The 23,084-nt window shown below is 36.4% G+C and overlaps 1 protein-coding gene across 7 annotated transcripts in view; it reads right to left on the bottom strand.

Moving 5' to 3' along the window:
* Positions 1–23,084, bottom strand: part of PCDH15 (protocadherin related 15) — a 1,725,758-nt gene that overhangs the window by 805,072 nt on the left and 897,602 nt on the right. For all 7 annotated transcript variants that reach the window (XM_070470562.1, XM_070470566.1, XM_070470561.1 and 4 more), the window contains one exon: positions 2,231–2,349. In XM_070470562.1, coding sequence (XP_070326663.1) covers positions 2,231–2,321 — 91 coding nt within the window. In that variant the 5' untranslated portion in view covers positions 2,322–2,349. The remainder of the gene's footprint in view (positions 1–2,230; positions 2,350–23,084) is intronic.

Raw genomic sequence — 23,084 nt, 5'->3', positions numbered from 1 at the left:
TTTTAAAAAATAGTAGCTGTGAAAACCATTTTCATGAACAATAAAATATAAATGATGTCAGAGTCCCTTACTGCGGGAGACCAGAGAGAAGTAGGCGACCTACAGGAATGTGTTATTACTTCTGGGGGGGTATCAGAGGATGCAAGTATGGAAGGAATGCTGAAAAGCATCAAGTTGAGAAACCTCTATAAAAAAACTATGCAAAATTTTTGTTTCTTTGCCACAGTTCGTTGGAAGGACTGATGTTGAAGCTGAAACTCCAATACTTTGGCCACCTGATGCGAAGAGCTGACTCATTTGAAAAGACCCTGATCCTGGGAAAGATTGAGGGCAGGAAGAGAAGGGGATGACAGAGAATGAGATGGTTGGATGGCATCACTGACTCAATGGACATGGCTTTGGGTGGACTCCAGGAGTTGGTGATGGACAGGGAGGCCTGGCGTGCTGTGGTTCATGGGGTTGCAAAAGTTGGACACGACTGAGTTACTGAACTGAACTGAACTGATTCTTTCAGTCTGCCTAGGTGTTGAGCAACTTAACTCCAGGAGGAAAGAACTAAAAAGGCTTTCTAACTGTGGCTGGAAGGTTTCCCATGAGTGCAGTGAGGGGGCAGCCTTACTGTGAAATGTAACTTGGCAGGGGTGAAGTTATACTCTGCTTCAGAAAGTTACTTCACAGTCAGCGGTGACCTGATGATCTTGTTTCAGAGGCTGTCAATACAAGCACATTTAGAAAGACCAAGAGCTGAAATGAACTTATTAAAGAAGCTAATTTATAGCATTACAGGTTAAACCAGGGATGATTTCCTCCGATAACCTAAATTACATTGCTAAAAAGTACACAGTTTGTGAAAGTCTAATATGAGCAATGACAGTCCTTCCATCTCAGTGCAAACACTAAATATGAATAAAAATAGAATGCCTTATGGAATGAAGAAATATTAACACACCGATTTGTCATCTATTCTTGGGGCATAAATTAAAATGTATTATTTTACTTTAAAGTCATGCATTTTTAAGTTCCATTGATTTTTATTTTTGCTTTAAAGTAGCAATGACATTATTTGTTTCTTACTACACTTTTTACTTTGTTGTTAGACTGGAGACTCACAATCCTTATAAATGGCAATGACAGGGACATTAAATTCAGATGTACTTGGAGTAAACACTGTACTAATTAGCTGAACTTTCCAAGGGATTAGACTGTTGACTTCACAAAAATAGTTGATATTGTGAATTATTCTGCAAATCCCTAAAGAAGCATGATTTTCTAACTATGGAGGACTGAGAATGTTTTAATATGTATACCATTTGAACACTGTATGGGGGATAAAGTCAAATTCTTTCATCTATCATCAGATTATTTAATTTAGCCAAGCAAATCTAACAAAAATACATACAAAATTCACAATCTTTGATGTCTCTAAGAGGAAATAGGTAATATGACAACAACAAATGACTAGTAAAAGGAATAAGCATATTGATAATAATAGAACAAAAGAGTTTTCTTGAATCGTGAACTTCTAGGGTGGGAAAATTTATCCATTTTTCTTCTGTTAGAGAGATCCACTTTCCCATTATGTAGTACACAGAGACAGATGCCTTCAATATTGAAATATCTAAGACTGGCACATTTGGGCCATTGCAGATATAATATGTTAAATGGTTCCATAGAGCCTGATGACTAATGTATCTTTACTAAGTGACTGAGTTACTGTTAAGGAATGACTCAAAGTCTAATGCCAAGTCTTTTACACTTTTTTGCTCTTTTCAAATAAAATAGTGAGGGCATGAAACCCCCCAATTTAAGTGCTAACACTAAAATCACTTATGACATCCACCTTTGACCCCTTCAGAGATCTCTTCTCATAGGGAATTTTGGTATTTTTCATATTCCTAATTTTATCCAAGGCTACTGTTTGTGTTTGTCTCATGGTTAGCAAATATAATTTCATGTTGTTTGTAACAGTTAAGCATTATTTTAGTGAGAACATGTAAGTGTTCAAATAGAAGCTGAACACTGGATTTTCTACCATATTGCAATCTTTACTAAGAAACAAAGTGCATCAGATGTTACTGTTGTAAGATTATTTTAATTAAAGTAAATTGTGGCAAGGAGTCACCAACTTTTAAAAATGAACGGCAAATTAGCATTATTCATTTCTATGATGTACAGCATTTTCCATAAAAATCCTGGCTAACGCTAAAGGTCAGAGTAAAAGCACACTTACCGTCATCATATTGGCCCGAGCAGACTGTGAAGAGACAACAGAGGATAATCCCTGAAGCGAACCATTTCCAGAGAGAAAACTGTTGGAACATCTTCTGTCAAATTCCACTCAAGGCTGATCTGAAATAGAAAGAGGGAAAAAGAAATGTTTGACAAGTTCATTAATCTGTTATAGGTAAACACACCTGTCACAGCACAGAAAAGCCTTCATGACTTCATAGTTAATTACCTGTGCCACACTATCCATTATCAATGTAGCATAATTGTTTAATGTACTAGAACTCATCTACATGAGTTTGCAGATGAGCGATCTCTAAGAAAAGACATCCATTCTTTTATTTACTTTGTAAGCAAGTAAGTTGAGATGTTAACATACTGATGACATTAGAACATCTTTAAAATTGAGACCCTGTGAGTGAATCAAATGCCAATCAGTTTAAGTCACTGAATTTATCTTCAATATAGAACAGTTCAATTATAAAATGTAAGTTTTTGCAATAACTTAAGATGTTAAGCTGTTGGTGTCCTACGTAAAATTTCAATAGCCATTTGTCTTATGGAATTACGTAGAAAAACTCATCATCAAAACAGAAATTCATTTTTAGTAGAGTGACAGGAGATTGACTTAACCATGTCATATAAGACTAAGAATAAGCCATCAGTTTTTACCACATCTGTCTTTGGAAACATTTGCGTTAATTTCAATTCTTTTGTTTTTCTTTGCAATCTGCCAGTAAATAAAGAAATTGAATGAGGTGTTAGTGGCCTGTGAGCAGATGGGCCAGTTTTCTATCTCCATCAGAAAAGAAAAAGTGAATTAGCCTAAAGGGGCAAGAGAGACCATGAAGGTTGCGATAAATTGTAAAGTGCAGGGTTTGTCTGGAGAAACATGTGGGAATGTAAACCAGCGTTACTGAGTCTTCTGATTTTCCAGAACATGATAAATTTCTGTTTCCATGGTAAATTTCAAATTTCCACGTGAGATTGCTGAGTGTTCAGATGGTTGCCCAAAACTTTTTATAGATTAAAAGCTTCTGGCAGGTCATACTGTCTCCTAAGCTCCTTTAGTTTACAACTCCTGCCAGGGATTCTCTCTACTAAACTACTCATGGGTAAGGTCAGAATGCACAAAGGAAATAATTTGAATTTTACTTTTGCATGTATTTTGCTAAATTTGTATTTCTGCTTTATTTTTGTGCATTTTATGAGGTTTATTTGCACAATAGCAAGCAAACTATGCAATTTATTTAAAATCATATTAAAATTACAAGCTCAAACAATTTTTATTCATGGAATGAAAGTAAAAGTGAAGTCATTCAGTCATGTCCGACTCTTTACAAACCCATGGACTGTAGCCTACCAGGCTCCTCCATCCATGGGATTCTCCAGGCAAGAGTACTGGAGTGGGCTGCGATTTCCTTCTCCAGGGGATCTTCCCAACTCAGGGACCAAACCCAGTCTCCCGTATTGTGGACAGATGCTTTACCATTTGAGCCACCAGGGAAGCTCATAATCATGGAATCCGTGGTCCACAAATTTCAAGTCACAGAACTAGATCATAGACCTTCTAACATGGAATCTTTCTTCTTGTGTTTCTTCATCTTAATAAAAAGAGTGTCCTTTTTATCTAACCCTCACATATTTTCCCCCTCTAACTGGTAAAGAACTCAGCTTCTACTTTTAAAACTTCTAGGCAAAGATAGAGCCCATCCTTAAATATCAAGCAACTATAAAAATACATGTTTATTTTAGGAAAGGAAAAATAAAATTGACAAATAAAAGTCATTTTAAGAGCAGTTGATTAGAGTGGGACTTCTTTTTAAATTCAGGTTCTTCAACTTCCCTGTTATGGCTGAGCAAATGAAATAGCATCTCTGTCTCACTTACCTCATTATTAACATGGAGATACAATAGCGCTTGCCTCATAAATTTATTTGGAGGATTAGGTAAATGGCTATAAATACATGCTTAGAAGAATACCTCAAAGAGAGCACTCCACAAAGCTTAAAGTAAGTGTTTTTCATTCATCATCTATGAAGTCTTCAAAGTGGTTAAACATACATTTTTCTCAACTCATCTTGAGTGAAAGCTCTAAGGTAGGTATTATTGTCTCTACTCTGTGGAGGAAAGGATATGCTCACAGGCTCAAGGTTACAAATCCATGAGTGGCTGAAGTGGTGGTGAAGTTTGTAAGTTTGAAATTTCTGCTCATTCCATTACAAAAAAGGACAAAGCAATTTTCAAGAGAGCACATGGTTCTGGTTTCAAACTACATGGAGGCCCAGAAGAGCTTGCTGCATTTCTTTCCTGTATACTAAGGAGAAATACTGTATACTTCTTCCCAAACCTGAAGTATACATAAGATTTGTGCAAATAATGGCTTCAATCCCTCTTTCTTTTTCTAAAGAAATGTTACAACATTAAGAAACAGAAAATAGTGTTTAAATTTTAAAAATAAGGGAAAACACTTAAAGGATATTAGAAAAAAAACTAAAAAAAAAGCAATATCCATTTTCCTTACTAGTTTTACACTCTCTAGAATTGCAGACAAAGTACTTACAGGTGCCTTCAAACAACACTCTAACATGGTATTGTACTTTTATTATCAATTCCATATTAAACACTGCCTTGTTCCTTGAACACAAAATTTCCCTCCAGATCTCCGTGGTTTGTAATGCTATGCTCTATCAACCTAGATCATGCTCGATTCTAAAAAGAAATGTAGGTGACCTATAAATAATGTCATTGTACTTGCTTGTTTGGAGATGATTGACTATACCATATTCAACACTGTTATAGTTAATAAGACATGATTTTGCAATAGTGATTTGAAAACACATTTGATCCCTGAACAACTCAGGGGTTAAGGACATCAATCATCCCCCTTCCTCCAACCAAAAATCCAAATATATCTGCATCAAATGACTTATCCAAAAGCAGGAAGTTAAAACAGTTTGGATAGAATCAAGACTCTAGGATGCTCTCAGTCCATGTATTGTGATTCTTGGGCTTCCCCGATGGTGCTGGTGGTAAAGAACCTGCCTGCCAATGCAGGAAATATAAAAGACGTGGGTTCAATCCCTGGATTGGGAAGATACCCTTGAGGAGGGCATGGCAAAGCACCCTAGTATTCTTGCCTAGAGAATCCCATGGACAGAAGAGCCTAGTGGGCTACAGTCCACAGGATCACAAAGAGTCAGACACGAGTAAAGCAACTTAGCACACACACACACATTGTGATTCTCTAAGCAAACACATATTTTTTCCCACACTTGAAGATCTGTAAAATAAAATTATAGGTGCTAATTTTATTGGGGAAAAAAAAACACATAAAAGTGAACCTGTGCTGAGCAAACCCATGTTGTTCAAGGGTTATCTGTAGTATTTTACTGTCAATAATATTGGGGAGGTGGGGAAGCAGGTTTTCCAATTATGTTATAATCTTACACATAAGTGGTTTCATTTTCATGATATTTACTATATATTTTCTGTAGTCTTTGGAATATTTTACTATTATTTCTAAAGACACAATATATTGATTTTGAGTTTCACATCATTTGTATGATAAAGCTGCCAGAATAAAATTCATATCCATTTCTCTGGCATTGAATAGTCTCAGAAATTCAATTATTCAACAAGCATTTATGGAGGGTCTATGAGGTCCCACCCATTCTTATAGACAGATGGAACTTATCAATTAAAAAATGCATATCCCTGCTTCTATGAATCTTACGTTCAGAAAGTGGAGTAAGGTTATAAGAAACAAACAATTTCATTCTGGTAACACACCTGCTTATTTAAGTTATATGCAGAATACATCATGAGACGCTGGGCTGGAGGAAGTGCAAGCTGGAATCAAGATTGCTGGGAGAAAAATCAATAACCTCAGATATGCAGATGACACTCCCCCTTATGGCAGAAAGTGAAGAAGAACTAAAGAGCCTCTTGATGAAATTAAAAGAGGAGAGTGAAAATGTTGGCTTAAAGCTCAACGTTCAGAAAACTAAGGTCATGGCATCTCGTCCCATCACTTCATGGGAAATAGATGGGGAAACAGTGGAAACAGTGTCAGACTTTATTTTGGGGGGCTCCAAAATCACTGCAGATGGTGACGGGAGCCATGAAATTAAAAGATGCTTACTCCTTGGAAGGAAAGTTATGACCAACCTAGACAGTCTATTACAAGGCAGAGACATTACTTTGCCAACAAAGTTTTGTCTAGTCAAGGCTATCATTTTTCCAGTGGTCATGTATGGATGTGAGAGTTGGACTATAAAGAAAGCTGAGCACCGAAGAATTGATGCTTTTGAGTCGTGGTGTTGGAGAAGACTCTTGAGAGTCCCTTGGACTGCAAGGAGATCCAGCCAGTCTATCCTAAAGGAGATCAGTCCTGGGTGTTCATTGGAAGGACTGATGCTGAAGCTGAAACTCCAATACTTTGGCCACCTCATTCGAAGAGCTGACTCATTGGAAAAGACCCTGATGCTGGGAGGGATTGGGGGCAGGAGGAGAAGGGGACGACAGAGGGTGAGATGGCTGGATGGCAGCACCAACTTGATGGACACGAGTTTGGTAGACTCTAGGAGTTGGTGATAGACAGACAGGTCTGGAGTGTTGCGGTTCATGGGGTCGCAAAGAGTCGGAGATGACTGAGCGACTAAACTGAACTGAACTGAACACACCTGCAGAAACACTTGACAAGCAAAGCACAACTATTTAAGTCATCCTTGCTGAAAGCACCCTTGATGGTATCTAGTATCTGGAGGGTAGATTACTGTTCATCTCTTGGAGGGAAACTACATAAAAGGTCTTTTACTTGAAAGTATAAATGCAAAATCCGTCAGTACACAATGCTTTACTCTTTACCTGATGATCCCTGCCTTCTGGAGCCTGGGTTGGTTGTGGTGACACATGGCAAAAACAGCCAAGGATAACAGCAGTTTTCCCTCTGGTACATTTTTTTAAATGCTTACTCTTTTATTTAAGGCTCTGCCCTGACTACTACATGAAAAGCCACTAATTTCTTTGATGTATCAAAGTGTGGATACCAACACCATGATGAGAAATCCCACATCAGCATTGTGTCAGGAAGCGAGCTGAAATCTCCCAGGGAGCTGAGAGTGGAACATGAGCATTTTTCCCTTCAACAGTCTGTTCAGTCAAACTTTGGTACTTTGCTATCACTGACAACATCTAGATACAGTTGTAATAACAAAACTTGTCACTTCTATACTGCTTATACGAAATTTATACCGTTTACTTCCTAGAATATACAAACTCTCTTTCAAAGCAGCCTTAACTATGAAATTTAAAATACAAGCCTTTCCAAAGTCACCACATCTCACTATACCATATATGAATTCCCTTAACTGATTGGTTGAAAATCTTTCTTCTACTTCACTGCTGTGGGAATAAACAAGAAGGTTTTCATCGCTAGAGAAAACAGTTATCACTCATAAGCATGACCTGATGAATCAATCTTTATCTTTTTCCTTTGTAATATGCACTTTCAAAAAATAATATTTCAGAGGCTTTATGATCTATTCTCTTTTTCTATTTATCCCTTACAATAATTTTTATATATTTTATTAAATATATATTAATATATCTATGTTTAGGACTACCCTGGTGGTTCAGACAGTAAAGAACCTGCCTGCAGTGCAAGAGACCTGGGTTCGATCTCTGGGTTGGGAAGACCCCTGAGGAAGGGAATGGCTAACTACTCTTGCATCTTTGCCTGGAGAATCCAATGGACAGAGGAGTCTGGTGCAGACTATATATACTTTTATAAGGATAGTATATTTTATAAATGTGGCATGCATGTGTCCATGCTTAGTTGCTCAATTGTGTCTGACTCTTTGTGACCCCAAAGAGCAACTAAGCATGCACACATGCATATCACATTTATAAAATATACTATCCTTATAAAAGTATATATGCGAAGTAGAAAATATATTTTATTTTTGAAGAATAAAATGTATTGAAAATTTTATATTCATATTACTTTATTCATAAAAACTATGTAAGTAAATATTTATTTTATTTAACATTATGCTATATTTATATTTATACTACATATAGATAAATATTAATCCTATATATGTCTTTTTATTCATTAGCTTAATTCTGTTGCAAGGACAGAAATGGCCAGATTGCCCCTGACAGTAAAGTTACCTGTGTTTTCATCAGGCACTGTGGGAGCTAACATTCACTGTGAGGCACCGTGAGAGCTAAGGTACCTCTCCAACTAGGCCCAAACTAACCAGACTTACCTAATCTTTGATGGAGCTTACAGTCTGACGTGCCACAGTGTCTGAGTTTACCTTTCACTTTAAAATGTATATTTGTTTGTGGTCACTCTCTGTGTGTTCATAATATATAAATATATATGTGTATATATATCTACACATATGTGCCTTCATAATATTGTGTGTGTGCGTGCACACGTGAGCATGTACACACATGCTGACACTTCAGTCTGACTCTGTGAGACCCCATGGACTGTAGCCCATCAGGCTCCTCTGTCTGTGGGATTTTCAAGGCAAAAATACTGGAGTGGGTCCCCATGTCCTACTCCAGGGGATCTTCCCAACCCAGGGATCGAATCTGGGTCTCCTTTGTCTCCTGCATTGCATTAGGGTTCTTTTCTCTACTTTATAAATATATATAAATGCTGTCTTCCTGTTTTCACTTTTAAATGTATATTTGTGTGTACTCCTTCTGTGTGCATTCATAATATACATATATGTGCATTTATTTCATATATATATATATATATGTACTCCCTCCCTCCCTCCCTTCCTCTCTTCCTCTCGTCTTACACAATTCAATATGTATACATATACTCTCAATATAATGAAATCAAAGTTGATAAAAAATAGTTTAAAAAGTGAGGAAGAGAAGAAATCCATAAGAACTTATTTCACTAACAGTGTAACTGTGCACAGGACATGTGCTGCATTAGAGTTTTAACACTTGAAATATAACTCAACAGTTGTGAATATTAAATGAGAATAGTTTCACTCAAAATACATTTCCTAAAACCACATGATGCAAACAAGAAAAGTCTAAGTTTAGATATTCTTCTACAAACTTTGATGGATCTTAACAATAAACAGGGCTTCACTCATAGCTCAGCTGGTAAAGAATGGGCCTGAAATTTGGGAGACCTGAGTTGTTCACTTGGTTGGGAAAATGCCATGGAATAATGACCTAAATCAAATCTCTTACAATGACACAGTGGAAGTGATAGATAGATCTAGGGAATCCATCTGATAGACAGAGTGCCTGAAGGACTATGGACAAATATTCACAAATTGTACAGTAGGTGGTGATAGAAACTTTCGCCCCAGAAAAGAAATTCAAAAAGGCAAAATGATTGTCTGAGGAGGCCTTACAAATAGCAGAGAAAAGATGAAAAGTGAAAGGCATAGGAAGAAAGGAAAAATATACCCATCTGAATGCAGGATTCCAAGGAGCGATAAGAAAGCTTCCTCAGTGAACAATGCAAAGAAATAGAGGACAACAGTAGAATGGGAAAGACTCAAGATCTCTTCAGGAAAATTAGAGATACCAAGGGAATATTACATGCAAATATGGGCACAATAAAGGACAGACCACCTGACCTGCCTCTTGAGAAACATGTATACAGGTCAGGATGCAACAGTTAGAACTGGACATGGAAAAACAGATTGGTTACAAATAGGAAAAGGAGTACATCAAGGCTGTATATTGTCACCCTGCTTATGTAACTTATATGCAGAGTACATCATGAGAAACGCTGGGTTGGAGGAAGCAGAAGCTGGAATTAAGATTTCTGGGAGAAATATCAATAGCCTCATATATGCAGATGACATCACCCTTATGGCAGAAAGTGAAGAAGGACTAAAAAGCCTCTTGATGAAAATGAAAGAGGAGAGTGAAAAAGTTGGCTTAAAGCTCAACATTCAGAAAACTAAGATCATGGCATATGGTCCCATCACTTCATGGAAAATAGATGGGGAAACAAGGGAAACATTTGCTGATTTTATTTTTCTGGGCTCCAAAATCACTGCAGGTGGTGATTGCAGCCATGAAATTAAAAGACGCTTACTTCTTGGAAGGAAAGTTATGACCAACCTAGATAGGATATTAAAAAACAGAGACATTACTTTGCCAACAAAGGTTTGTCTAGTCAAGGCTATCATTTTTCCAGTGGTCATGTATGGATGTGAGAGTTGGACTATAAAGAAAGCTGAGCATCAAAGAATTTATGCTTTTGAGCTGTGCTGTTGGAGAAGACTCTTGAGAGTCCCTTGGACTGTAAGGAGATCCAAGTAGTCCATCTTAAAGGAGATCAGTCCTGGGTGTTCATTGGAAGGACTGATGCTGAAGCTGAAACTCCAATATTTCGGCCACCTGATGCAAAGAGCTGACTCATTTGAAAAGAACCTGATGCTGGGAAAGATTGAGAAGGGGATGACAGAGGATGACATGGTTGGATGGCATCACCGATTTAATGGACATGGGTTTGAGTGGATTCTGGGAGCTGGTGATGGACAGAGAGGCCTGGCGTGCTGTGGTTCATGGGGTCACAAAGAGTCAGACATGACTGAGTGACAGAACTGAACTGAACTGAAAGGACAGAAATGGTATGGACCTAACAGATGCAGAAGATATCAAGAAGAGATGGCAAGAATACACAGAAGAGCTATACAAATAAGCTCTTCATGACCCAGATAACCACAATGGTGTGATCACTCACCTAGAGCCAAACATTCTAGAGTATGAAGTCAAGTTGGCCTTAGGAAGCATCCCTACATACAAAGCTAGTGCAGGTGATGGAATTCCAGTTGAGCCATTTCAAATCCTAAAAGATGATGCGGTGAAAGTGCTGCACTCAATATGTCAGCAAATTTGAAAAACTCAGCAGTGGCCACAGGACTGGAAAAGGTCAGTTTTCATTCCAATCCCAAAGAAAGGCAACACCAAAGAATATTCAAACTACCGTGCAATTGCAGTCATTTCACACACTAGCAAAGTAATGCTCAAAATTCTCCAAGTGAGGCTTCAACAGTATGTGAACCATGAACTTCCAGATGTTCAAGCTGGATTTAGAAAAGGCAGAGGAACCAAACATCAAATTGCCAACATCCGTTGTATCCTAGAAAAAAGCAAGAAATTCCAGAAAAAAACATCTACTTCTGCTTCATTGACTACACCAAAGCCTTTGATGTGTGAATCATAACATACTGGAAAATTCTGAAATCATGGGAATACCAGACCATCTGACCTGACTCCTGCCTGAAAAATCTGGTTGCTGGTCAAGATGTAACAGTTAGAACTGGGCATGGACAATGGATTGGTTCCAAATTGGGAAAGGAGTAAGTCAATGTTATATATTGTCACCCTGCTTATTTAACATATATGCAGAATACATCATGTGAAATGCTAGGTTGGATGAAGCACAAGCTGGGCCTTAGGAAGCATCCCATCTCAGCAATGAAGATTGTTGATAGAAATATCAATAATCTCAGATATGCAGATTACACCACCCTTATGATGGAAACCAAAGAAGAACTAAAGAGTCTCATGATGAAAGTGAAAAAGGAGAGTGAAAAAGAAAGAGTAAAGAGGAAAGTGAAAGAGAAAGTGGAAAAAAGAGAAAGTGAAAAAGAGGAGAGTGCCAAAGAATTGGTACTTTTGAATGAACTGTGGTGTTGGAGATGACTCTTGAGAGTCCCTTGGACTTCAAGGAGTTCCAACCAGTCCATCCTAAAGGAAATCAGTTCTGAATATTCATTGGAAGGACTGATGCTGAAGCTGAAACTCCAATATTTTGACCACTTGATGCGAAGAACTGACTCATTGGAAAAGACCCTGATGCTGGGAAAGATTGAAGGCAGGAGGAGAAGGGGATGACAGAGGATGAGATGGTTGGATGGCATCACCAATGCAATGCCCATGAGTTTGAGTAAACTCCGAGAGTTGGTGGTGGACAGGGAAGACTGGCTTGCTGCAGTCCATGGGATCACAAGGAGTCAGACACAACTGAACGACAGAGCTGAATTGAATGCAGATGACACCACCCTTATGGTAGAAAGCAAAGGGGAACTAAAGGGCCTCTTGATGAAAGTGAAAGAGGAGAGTGAAAAAGCTGGCTTAAAACTCAACATTCAAAAAACTAAGATTATTACATCCAGTCCCATCACTTCATGGCCAATAGATGGGGAAACAATGACAGACTATTTTCTTGAGCTCCAAAATCACTGTAAATGGTGACTGTAGCCATGAAATTAAAAGATGCTTGCTCCTTGGGTGAAAAGATGTGAAAACCTAGACAGCATATTAAAAGGCAGAGACATTACTTTACCGACAAAGGTCCATATAGTCAAAGCTATGGTTTTTTCCAGTAGTCACGTATGGATGAGAAACTTGGACCATTAAGATGGCTGATCACTGAAGAGTTGATGGTTTCTAACTGCAGTGCTGTTTAAGACTCTTGAGAGTCCCTTGAGCAGCAAAGAGATCAAGCCAGTCAATGCTAAAGGAAATCAACCCTGAATAATCATTTGAAGGCCTGATGTTGACGCTGAAGCTCCAATACTTTGGCCACCTGATTTGAACAGCTGACTCATCTGAAATGACCCTGATGCTGGGAAAGATTGAAAGCAGCAGGAGAAGGGGTCAACAGAGGACAAGATGGTTGGATGGCATTACCCACTGAATAGACATGAGTTTGAGCAAGCTCCAGGAAATGGTGAAGACAGAGAAACCTGGCATGCTGCAGTCCAATGGGTGGCAAAGAATCAGCCATGACAGAGAGACTGAACAACGATAACAACCATTAAGAACTTAACATGTCCATAGGGGTTTTTCCTTTTCAAATGGCAGTTTGAATCATAAAACTCTAAATGATGGAAGAAATGACCCTGGGTTTTCTTTTTGGATAATACTACTCATCAAGGATACAAACAACTGATAAACATAGCTAGCCTATTCAATTTACATGTAAAGATTATATCCTATTACAAAAAGCCAATATTCAATATAACCAATAACAAGTATAAGATATATGTTATAATAATCTATTCATACTAGTTGGCTTAATAAAATATGAATAAATTAAATATTAAAAAGGAAGTAGATTTCAATACCCATGTCCATTATGACTGAATATTCTTTTTAGTGTTTATACATGTATTTACTCAATAAGAACTTATTGTATGTTTATTGCATGTGAGATACTCTGCTTCTACTGAAGAAATAAATCAATTTAGTTTCCTCACAATGATTTTGCTATTGACCAAGCAACATATTTCATATTTTTGTTCAGTATATAATTCAAAGTGCATTAGTAGTGATTCTACATTAAAGGAGTTTTAAATCTTAGTTTCCAGTTTTAAGAGATTTGCTTTCAATCTGTGCTTTCTGAATTAGCATCTAAATACTAGTCCTAGACATAAATACATTTACCATAATCTTAGAAAAATAATAAGAAAAAAAAAATTTAGCTTGACAAGATTGAACACCAAGAAATGGAAAAAGCCCAAGCATTATTTTATCTGTGGAATGTTTGACTTAAGAAGATAACCAAATAAGTCTGAAACTGAGTAAAGCGCAGGCAAGTCTGTGCATGATTTTCAAAGGAAACTTGAAGGAGAGTTCTGTGTAATGTCATTCTCAGGCATAGGAAACAGATGACAAATACTATTGTTTGATGCAAGTTAAACATCCCGAGAAACACAAATAAAATAATAAACAGATTATTTTTCTCTTAACATATGTCCATTAACAAAAATAAAGGTATTATGCCAGTGAAGAGAGGTTACAGTTGAAACTGTAAAAATTGCAATGCCTTTTCTTGAGACATTATAATGAAAGTCCTAGTTTGGGATGAGAGAGACTTATGATACATTCCTAGTTCTGTCACCTCTGTATCATATGAATGGTAGACTTGTGAGATTCTGCTTAAAGTAAAATTTATTTCATTCTGTTATAGTCAACAGATGACAATTTTAACAACAACAACAAAATAGGACTACTAAAGAGCATTTACTTTTAAAATTCACTGCCTAAGTGGTTTATTGAGTGCTGATTCTGGAAAGTGTATTTTATAAGATATAGAAAATATGATAGCATGAGAAAAAAAATGAAGAGATGAAAAATGAAGGGAAAAAAAGGAAGAAAGTTTAGAAGGAAGGGAGGGATGCAGGGAGAAAGGTTTATGTGAATTTATAGTCTTTAACAGGATGCGTGAGTCACACCCTAAGGTGTCCCACAATAAACCATGCACTTGTATGATCCCCCACCTCATCCCATAGAGATCAGATGAAGTCTGTGACTTTGCTTTTAGCTCATAGAATATTGAAAAGATAATGCAAAATTATCTCCTTGGTTCAGTTAAATTATATAAGACTCACTTTTAGCATGGTGGAGAGAGAATTTTCCATCTGAGATTTAAGAAGCAACTATTAACATTGTAAACCGCCTATGAAGAGGAACATAAGCCAGAAATCTTGTGCCTGAAAGTGGTCTCCATACAACATACTTCAGTTATACGACCAAAAGGAAAAGAATTCTGCCAATAAACTAAATGAGTCTAGGAGTCTTTCCTAATCAGTCCTAGAGATAAAAATGCAGGTTGGCAGGCAATTGATTGCAGCCTTGTAAGACACTTAGCAGAGGACCCAGCTAACTGGTAGTGGGACTCCTGACCCAGGGGAACTGTGAGCTAATCATTGTGGATTGTCTTAAGCCATCAAGTTTGTGGTAATTTGTATGTAACAGTAGACAATTAATGCATGGGAAGATCTGATGTAAACATGGTATATGTGAAACATTGATCAGTTTAGTGTTTGTTCTGAATTTTAGATAACAGCTGCTTATGGGATTGAGGATGGAATCAGACATATTAAACAAAACTAAAGGGGGAAACACACATTCAACAAAGAAGAGAGCTGTCTTGCCAAACTAATGGCTATAGTTTCAATGAAAGGAAGTGTATGGGGAGCACAATTTTCAGTGCTGTGGTGCAACAATTGAGACTGAGCGACTGAACTGAACTGAACTGATAAGAGTTGCCTGCCTTTTATTCATGGAAGTCTTCTGTACAAACATGATTTTCCTGGAGTTGTATACTATATGAGTGCATATACAGAAACTAAACACATACTAATTTGTATTGTCTTTGCAGGAATTTTCAAATAAGGTACTCAAGAAACTGAACTAAAAATATGTCATTTATCATAATTTAAAAAAAATAGAATATTTTGTTAAAGACTAAATCTGTAAGTTTACTGTTAATGAAAAGACCCAGAAGAATCAGGTGGAGAGGGAGGTGGGAGAGGGGATCGGGATGGGGAATACATGTAACTCCATGGCTGATTCATGTCAATGTATGACAAAACCCACTGAAATGTTGTGAAGTAATTAGCCTCCAACTAATAAAAATAAATGAAAAAAAAAAAAAAAAGAAAATGCTGGTAAAGATCATTATTTTGGGTGTGATAGATATTACTGCTATTAAAAGCATTAAAATATTGTACTAGTTTAGGTAAATATAGATAAACAAATAATATACTGTTCTGCTTAATTTCACTTTGTGCTCTTCTTATTTGTCCTAAAAAAGTATAAGTAAAATTTGTAGTTTGGGATATTTTCAGAAATATCATCTCAAATATAATAAGTCAATTAATTGTTTAAATAGGGGAAGAAATACAGCTAAGAAAGTATTTTTAAACATCTCTAAGTTTGTTTTGATGTAATTATTTTAAGCTTTTACTATTTATGCTATAAATTTATATGATTAAAGAAGTGTTTGATGTTCTCAACTGGTGTAAGTACCAAGATGAATGATTTGACTTAGAAAATTAACTGAATATACAAGAGTCATGTAAGCCCTTTATTTATGCTACAGATTCATCGAGGTCAATGTGGCCTTTCCTAAATGGGTGTTCACTGGAAGGACTGATGCTGAAGCTGAAATTCCAGTACTTTGGCCACCTCATGCGACAAGTTGACTCATTATAAGACCCTGATGCTGGGATGGGTTGGGGGCAGGAGGAGACGGGGTTGGCTTCTGAGCAGGCCTCAAGGACCCGAAAAGGTAGCTCCTGACTTGCAGTTCCCGCCCTCTAGCAGGGTAGCACCCCCCCCCCCCCCGGCACCCCTGTGGCTCAGCTCAGGAAGGTCAGACCGTTGACCAGCAGTGTATGGCTGGAGCCGAATGGGGACACAGGGGACAAGCGCTAGGGAAAAAAAAAGAAAATCTACATGTGGAGTTTCAGGTGATACATTGAAAGTATACCTCACTAATCAAATCACATGATACTGAAAACCTAGCTAACAATTTTTTGTGTTTTTTATTTTGTTTTTTAATAGTACTAGTGATGTACTGATATGTTTAAAAAGAAGGTGCATGAAGAGGATAGGTATATTCACCTGGTAGAAGTATGTAGCATGGATTTGAGGGGAATAATGAGTGATAGACTAAGTGCTTTTGAATGCTTTAATTACTTCAGTTTTATTCTGTTTAAATACACCTAGCAAGCTGCTCAATAATTGCAGGACAGCTAAAATAAGAATACCGTTAGCTGGTTTTAGAACATTCTTTATAAAAGATAGTGTTATAATTGTAAAATTCTGTCCTATTTATCAAAGGTAACTCAATACAATTATTATTCTTTATGTTTAAGAGGAAAACAATTTAAATAACTTTATTTTTTCATAGAGATTATACTTTATGAGTAATGAAATAAGTCAATATATGTGATGTATAAGTACATTGATATGAGCACAATAACCTATCATAATGTCTATTTTTGATGAGTTTTCATAGAAAAATCTCTAAAAGGATGTGAACATAAGCCATATAACACTATTTCTCCTGAAATGGCAAAAGCAATGAAAAGTGATAAAGATTCCTTTAAGAGGAATTTTCAGAAAATAAAAACAAAGAACAAAGCATGCACAAACTATAGTTTTTTCTGCTTAATTAGCATTCTTGTCCAATTAAACAATAATCATAAAATAACATTTTTTGCCTTTAGAATTATTGCTGAAGTTCAAAGGTTCAAATTTTTAATTGCTACTCATAAAGGATGCAGTGTAACTTTCAAAACTATGAAAAGTCTTCTATTTTACATGATTCAGCAAGATGTTTCTCTTAGAAAAAATATCATTAAAGAGATCTAACTTTTATGTAAATTAATGACTAAGAACTTTTTTTGTTTCTACTTTTCAGTTTCAGACCTGGGTGAATAAATCAGAATCAGGCATCTTTTGTGGATGAAAGGAAGTAGAAATCTTAGGATTAAAAACTTATTAGTGTGATGCCCATGGGCAAAGATGAAATCAGATATTATAGATGATTTTGGAGCTGCAATTTTAATAATGATAAGGAAGGGTAGAGTGAAATGAATAGCTGAAGAAGAAACAAATATCATCCCTCTGTCCAAACCCATTAATCTGTCAGCATGTCAAAAGTATATTTTACTAATAGTTCATAATAGTGGGTACACGAAGATTAAAAGATAATCAGATATAAAGGTGGTGGGATGAAAATTAGTGTTAAGTTGTAGAAAAGAGAAATTGGAGAGAAATGATGTGTCTAATGAGTTTTAGGTTACACACATTATTGGTAAGTAGCCAAAGTTCTTTAGAGAAAAGATCAGAAATGAGTAAGATTCAGCAGTTCAGTTCAGTCACTCAGTTGTGTCCGACTCTGTGACCCCATGGACTGCAGCATGACAGGCCTCCTTGTCCATCACCAACTTCCAGAGTTTATTCAAACTCATGTCCATTGAGTGGGTGATGCCATCCAACCCTCTCATTCTCTGTCATCACCTTCTCCTCTGACCTTCACTCTTTCCCAGCATCAGGGTTTTTTCAAATGAGTCAGCCCTTCCAATCAAGTGGCCAAAGTATTGGAGTTTCAGCTTCAGCATCAGTCCTTCCAAAAAACACCTAGGACCGATCTCCTTTAGGATGGACTGGTTGGATCTCCTTGAAGTCCAAGGGAATCTACAGAGTCTTCACCAACATCACAATTTAAAAGTATCAATTCTTCAGTGCTGAGCTTTCTTTATAGTCCAACTCTCACATCCATACATGACTACTGGGAAAACCAAAGCCTTGACTAGATGGAGCTTTGCTGGCAAAGCAGTGTCTCTGCCTTTTAATATGCTGTTAGATTGGTCAAAACTTTTCTTCCAAGAAGCAAGCATCTTTTAATTTCATGGTTGCAGTCACCATCTGCAGTGATTTTGGAGCCCCCAAAAATACTGTCACTGTTTCCACTGTTTCACCATCTATTTGCCATGAAATGATGGGATCGGATGCCATCATCTTCGTTTTCTGAATGTTGAGTTTTAAACCAACTTTCTCACTTTAACTCTTTCACTTTCATCAAGAGGCTCTTTAGTTCTTCTTTGCTTTCTACCATAAGGTTGGTGTCATCTGCATATCTCAGGTTATTGATATTTCTCGCAGCAGTCTTGATTCTAGCTCGTGCTTCATCCAGTCCAGCATCTCTCATGATGTTTTCTCCATATATGTTAAATAAGCAGGGTGTCAACATACAGCTTTGACATAATTCTTTCCTGATTTGTAATCAATCTGTTGCTTCATGTCCAGTTCTAACTCTTGCTTCCTGACCTGAATGCAGATTTCTAAGAAGGCAGGTCAGGTGATCTGGTATTCCCATCTCTTGAAGAATTTTCCATAGTTTATTGTGATCCACACATCAAAGGCTTTGACATAGTCAATAAAGCAGAAGTAGATGATCTTCTGGAGCTGTCTTGCTTTTTTGATGATCCAACGGATGTTGGCGATTTGATCTCTGGTTCATCTGCCTGTTCTAAATCCAGATTGAACATCTGTAAATTCATGGCTCATGTACTGTAGAAGTCTGGCTTGGAGAATCTTGACCATCATTTTGCTAGCATCTGAGATGAGTGCAATTGTGTGATAGCTAGAGGATTCTTTGGCATTGTCTTTCTTTGAGATTGTAATGATAACTGACATTTTCGAGTCCTGTGGCCACTGCTGGGCTTTCCAAATTTGCTGGCATATTGACTGAAGCACTTTCATAGCATCATCTTTTAGGACTTGAAATAGCTCAGCTGGAATTCCATCACCTCCACTAACCTTGTTCATAGTGATGCTTCCTAAGGCCCACTTGACTTCACAATCCAGGATGTCTGGCTGTATGTGAGTGATCACACCATCATGATTATCTGGGTTGTGAAGACCTTTTTTGTATAGTTCTTCTGTGTATTCTTGCCACCTCTTAATATCTTCTGCTCCTGTTAGGTCCATACCATTTCTGTCCTTATTATGCTCATGTTATTCAGGTATGACCTAAATCAAATCCCTTATGATTATTCTGTGTAAGTGAGAAATAGATTCAGGGGGTTAGATCTGATAGTGCCTGAAGAACTATGGATGGAGGTTCATGACATTGTACAGGAGGCAGTGATCAAGACCATCCCCAAGAAAAATAAATGCAAAAAGGCAAAATAGTTATCTGAGTAGGCCTTACAAATAGATGTGAAAAGGAGAGAAGTGAAAGACAATGGAGAAAAGGAAAGATATGCCCATTTGAATGAAGAGTTGCAAATAATGGCAAGGAGAGATAAGACAGCCTTCCTCAGTGATCAATGCAAAGAAATAAAGGAAAACAATAGAGTGGGAAATGCTAGAGATCTCTTCAAGAAAATTAGAGATACCAGGGGAATATTTCTTGCAAAGACGGGCACAGTAAAGGAGAGAAATGGTATGGATTTGGAGATTGTGCGTTAAAATTTACCTTAGCTCAGGTATGCCTGTGTGTGCAATGTATACATATAGACACAAGAACACGTACGATATATATGTTATATTATTATGTATATATAGATAGATATAGTGGATGAATATATATGTGTATGTATGAGAAAATCAGGAAAAATACATAATAATATCAGAAGATATGTTTTTTCAGGGGTCAGATTGCCACAGACAAAGTTGGGTAATTTATGTTGGAGAAATTGTAAAGAAACCGGCACTCTCACAAACATTTCTGTGAATGTAAATGCTGCAAATTCTATTGGAAATAATTTGGAAATCATTTTTTGACATTTATTATTTGGAAACTATCAAATAATAAAATATATATGTTTGATAGTAATCCTATATTAAAAATTATCCTACAATAATATTCACATATATTTCCAGATAACTTTGTTTGAGGTATATAGATATTTACTGAAGTATCATTTATAATACTAAGAGACTGGGAATAATTAAAATGCACAATGATAATAGCTAGATAAATAATTGAAATTCTATAATATGGATTGAGTATATGATATATACCTATTTTTTTACAAGAATCATATTTAAAACCAAATTAGAAAGATTTTCAAACACATACTGTTAGAGAGGTAAAGAATTTGCCTAGCCTAATAAAGCCTGGATGTTTATATTGAATTGACCAAGTTTTTTCCCTTTCTTAATAGAAAGTCTAAAAACAGTCATATGTTCCACTTGATAAAATATATATACATATGTCTTTTCATAATTATTTTATATAAGCTCATGAGATATTCTACTTAAAATCACAAAAAAATGTATTTTTTTTTTTCTTACGGGCATTGATTAGTTAAAACAAAAATGCTTTTATACTCCACTGGTTGATACATGTATATTCTCAGGAGAGAAGCCATTTAGTATCTCAACATAAAGGAAGTTAGTTTTATTTCTTCCTTTTATCTGTGCAACATAGGATATATAAGAAGAAAAAGTAGCTTCTGAACATGTCAAACATTTTTAAATGAATTTGTAATAAAGATACTTCAAGCTTAATTTTCTACACTTAAGAAATACTCAGGAGGTAAGGAAATTATTTAGGTCAATATCACCTGGATATTTAAATTATATTTTCCAAATTTGCATTTTCTTTATAGAAAATCTAATAGTAACAATAATATGCACCTTATCCTCAAGTCAAATACTTATCACACTGCACTCCCTCAGACAACAGAAGTTTGTATGGGGCTTCCTAGATGGCGCTAGTAGTAAAGAACCCACCTGCCAATGCAGGAGACTTAAGAGACAAGAGTATGGTCCTTGCATCTAGAAGATTCCCTGGAGGAGAGCATGCAGCCCACCTCAGCATTCTTGCCTGGAGAATCCCATGGATAGAGAAGCCTGGCGGGTTACAGTCCCTAGAGTCACAAAGAGTTGGACAAGACTGAAGCAACTTAGTAGGAGCATGAGCATGAGAATAATATCTCAAGATACATTTACAGAGAAATAGGAAAAAAAAAAATCTTATCTCTATAAGAAGTAGCAGCATAAAAAATTCAGCAATTCCCTTATTGTGTTCTTATGCTTAAAATTATATACACTTTTTAATTGTAAAATGTTCATGTTAATTGTTCAATGTGAAACAATAGAACTGACAGGAAAACTAAATTTCTGTTATTCAAAATGTAGCTGCCTTGATACATTGGCAGGATATAAATTCATGCCTCACTATTTGGTACTCTTTTCTCCCTATTTCCTTGCACCCATCTTTCCATCTTTTCACTCTATTCATGTAATCCTGTGGTTTCTACATCAGAAGTATATCTTGGCCTCTTCTATTTCAATCTACTTTACCCCATTTCCAAACAAGTCACTGTGAATATATGTGTATGTGTACATATATTTCATATACAAAAGCTATATTGTCCCTCCTTATTAAATTATTGTATGAAAATCCAAATCTGAGAGGTGGAATCTGATCTTAATCATGCCCCAGGTTGATGTATTTTGAAAATTAAAATTATCTACTACTATTAGTAATTGGACTATTATATCACATTTTTTACTGTTGTTACAAATCTCTGCCTCTATGTTGGGCTTCTGCAGTTCTGTGGAGTTTTCCATTTGTTGTTGTTATTGTTGTTCTCTTTTTATTTTCATTTTTAATTTTCTAAACCTATTATTATTTTCTACATGTATTCTTTGCTAGCTTATCCTACTGTTCCTTTCCCCTTGCAGTTAATCTTTAATGTATATAAATCTTTTTTATCTACCTCTATTTAACTTTGTATATCTATTCTTTCTTTCCTTTCTTTTATTCCTTTCTCCTTAACATATTTGTTAGTTTTATTTTCAATGCTTTATTCCCCAACTGGCATCTTGCTTTAGTTTTGTTTTCCTGTTTGTGCTTTAGCTAGTTTTATTATTTACTGGTAGATATAATTTTGGTTTTCTTTGTTCACCTGATCGATCCATTGAACTTTATTTTTGTTAGACTGTTTTCATTTTGCTTATGGGTGTATATGTATATGTGTATATTCAGTCACACTTTTTATTGTTGTTATAAACCTCTGCCTTTATGTCGGGCTTTTGCAGTTCTGTGGAGTTTTCTTTTTTTCTTTTCTTTTTCTTTCTCTGTCCACTTCTTCTTCTTCTTCTTTTTTTCATTTCTCTATTTCATAATTTTAATTTTTACTTTTTTAAACCTATTATATTTTTTTCTACATTTAGTCCTCTGTTTGATCCTTGCTTCTCTGCAGGAAAGCAATGACAAACCTAGACAGTATATTAAAAATCAAAGTCATCACTTTGCTGATAAAGGTCCATATAGTCAAGGCTATGGTCTCTTTAGTATTCACGTATGGTTGTGAGAGTTGGACTATCAACAAGGCTGGCTGCCAAAGAATTGATGCCTTCAAACTGTGGTGCTGGAGAAGACCTTTGAGAGTCCCTTGGACTGCAAGGAGATCAAACCAGTAAACCCTAAAGGAAATCAACCTTGAATATTCATTGGAAGGACTGTTGCTAAAGTAGAAGCTCCAATACTTTGGTCACCTGATGCGAACAGCTGACTCACTGGAAAAGAC

This window comes from Odocoileus virginianus, chromosome 7, assembly GCF_023699985.2.
Source record: "Odocoileus virginianus isolate 20LAN1187 ecotype Illinois chromosome 7, Ovbor_1.2, whole genome shotgun sequence".
NCBI classification, from domain to species: domain Eukaryota; kingdom Metazoa; phylum Chordata; class Mammalia; order Artiodactyla; family Cervidae; genus Odocoileus; species Odocoileus virginianus.
Note: the sequence above shows the minus strand (reverse complement) of the source record. Positions and strands in the feature narration are given on the sequence as shown.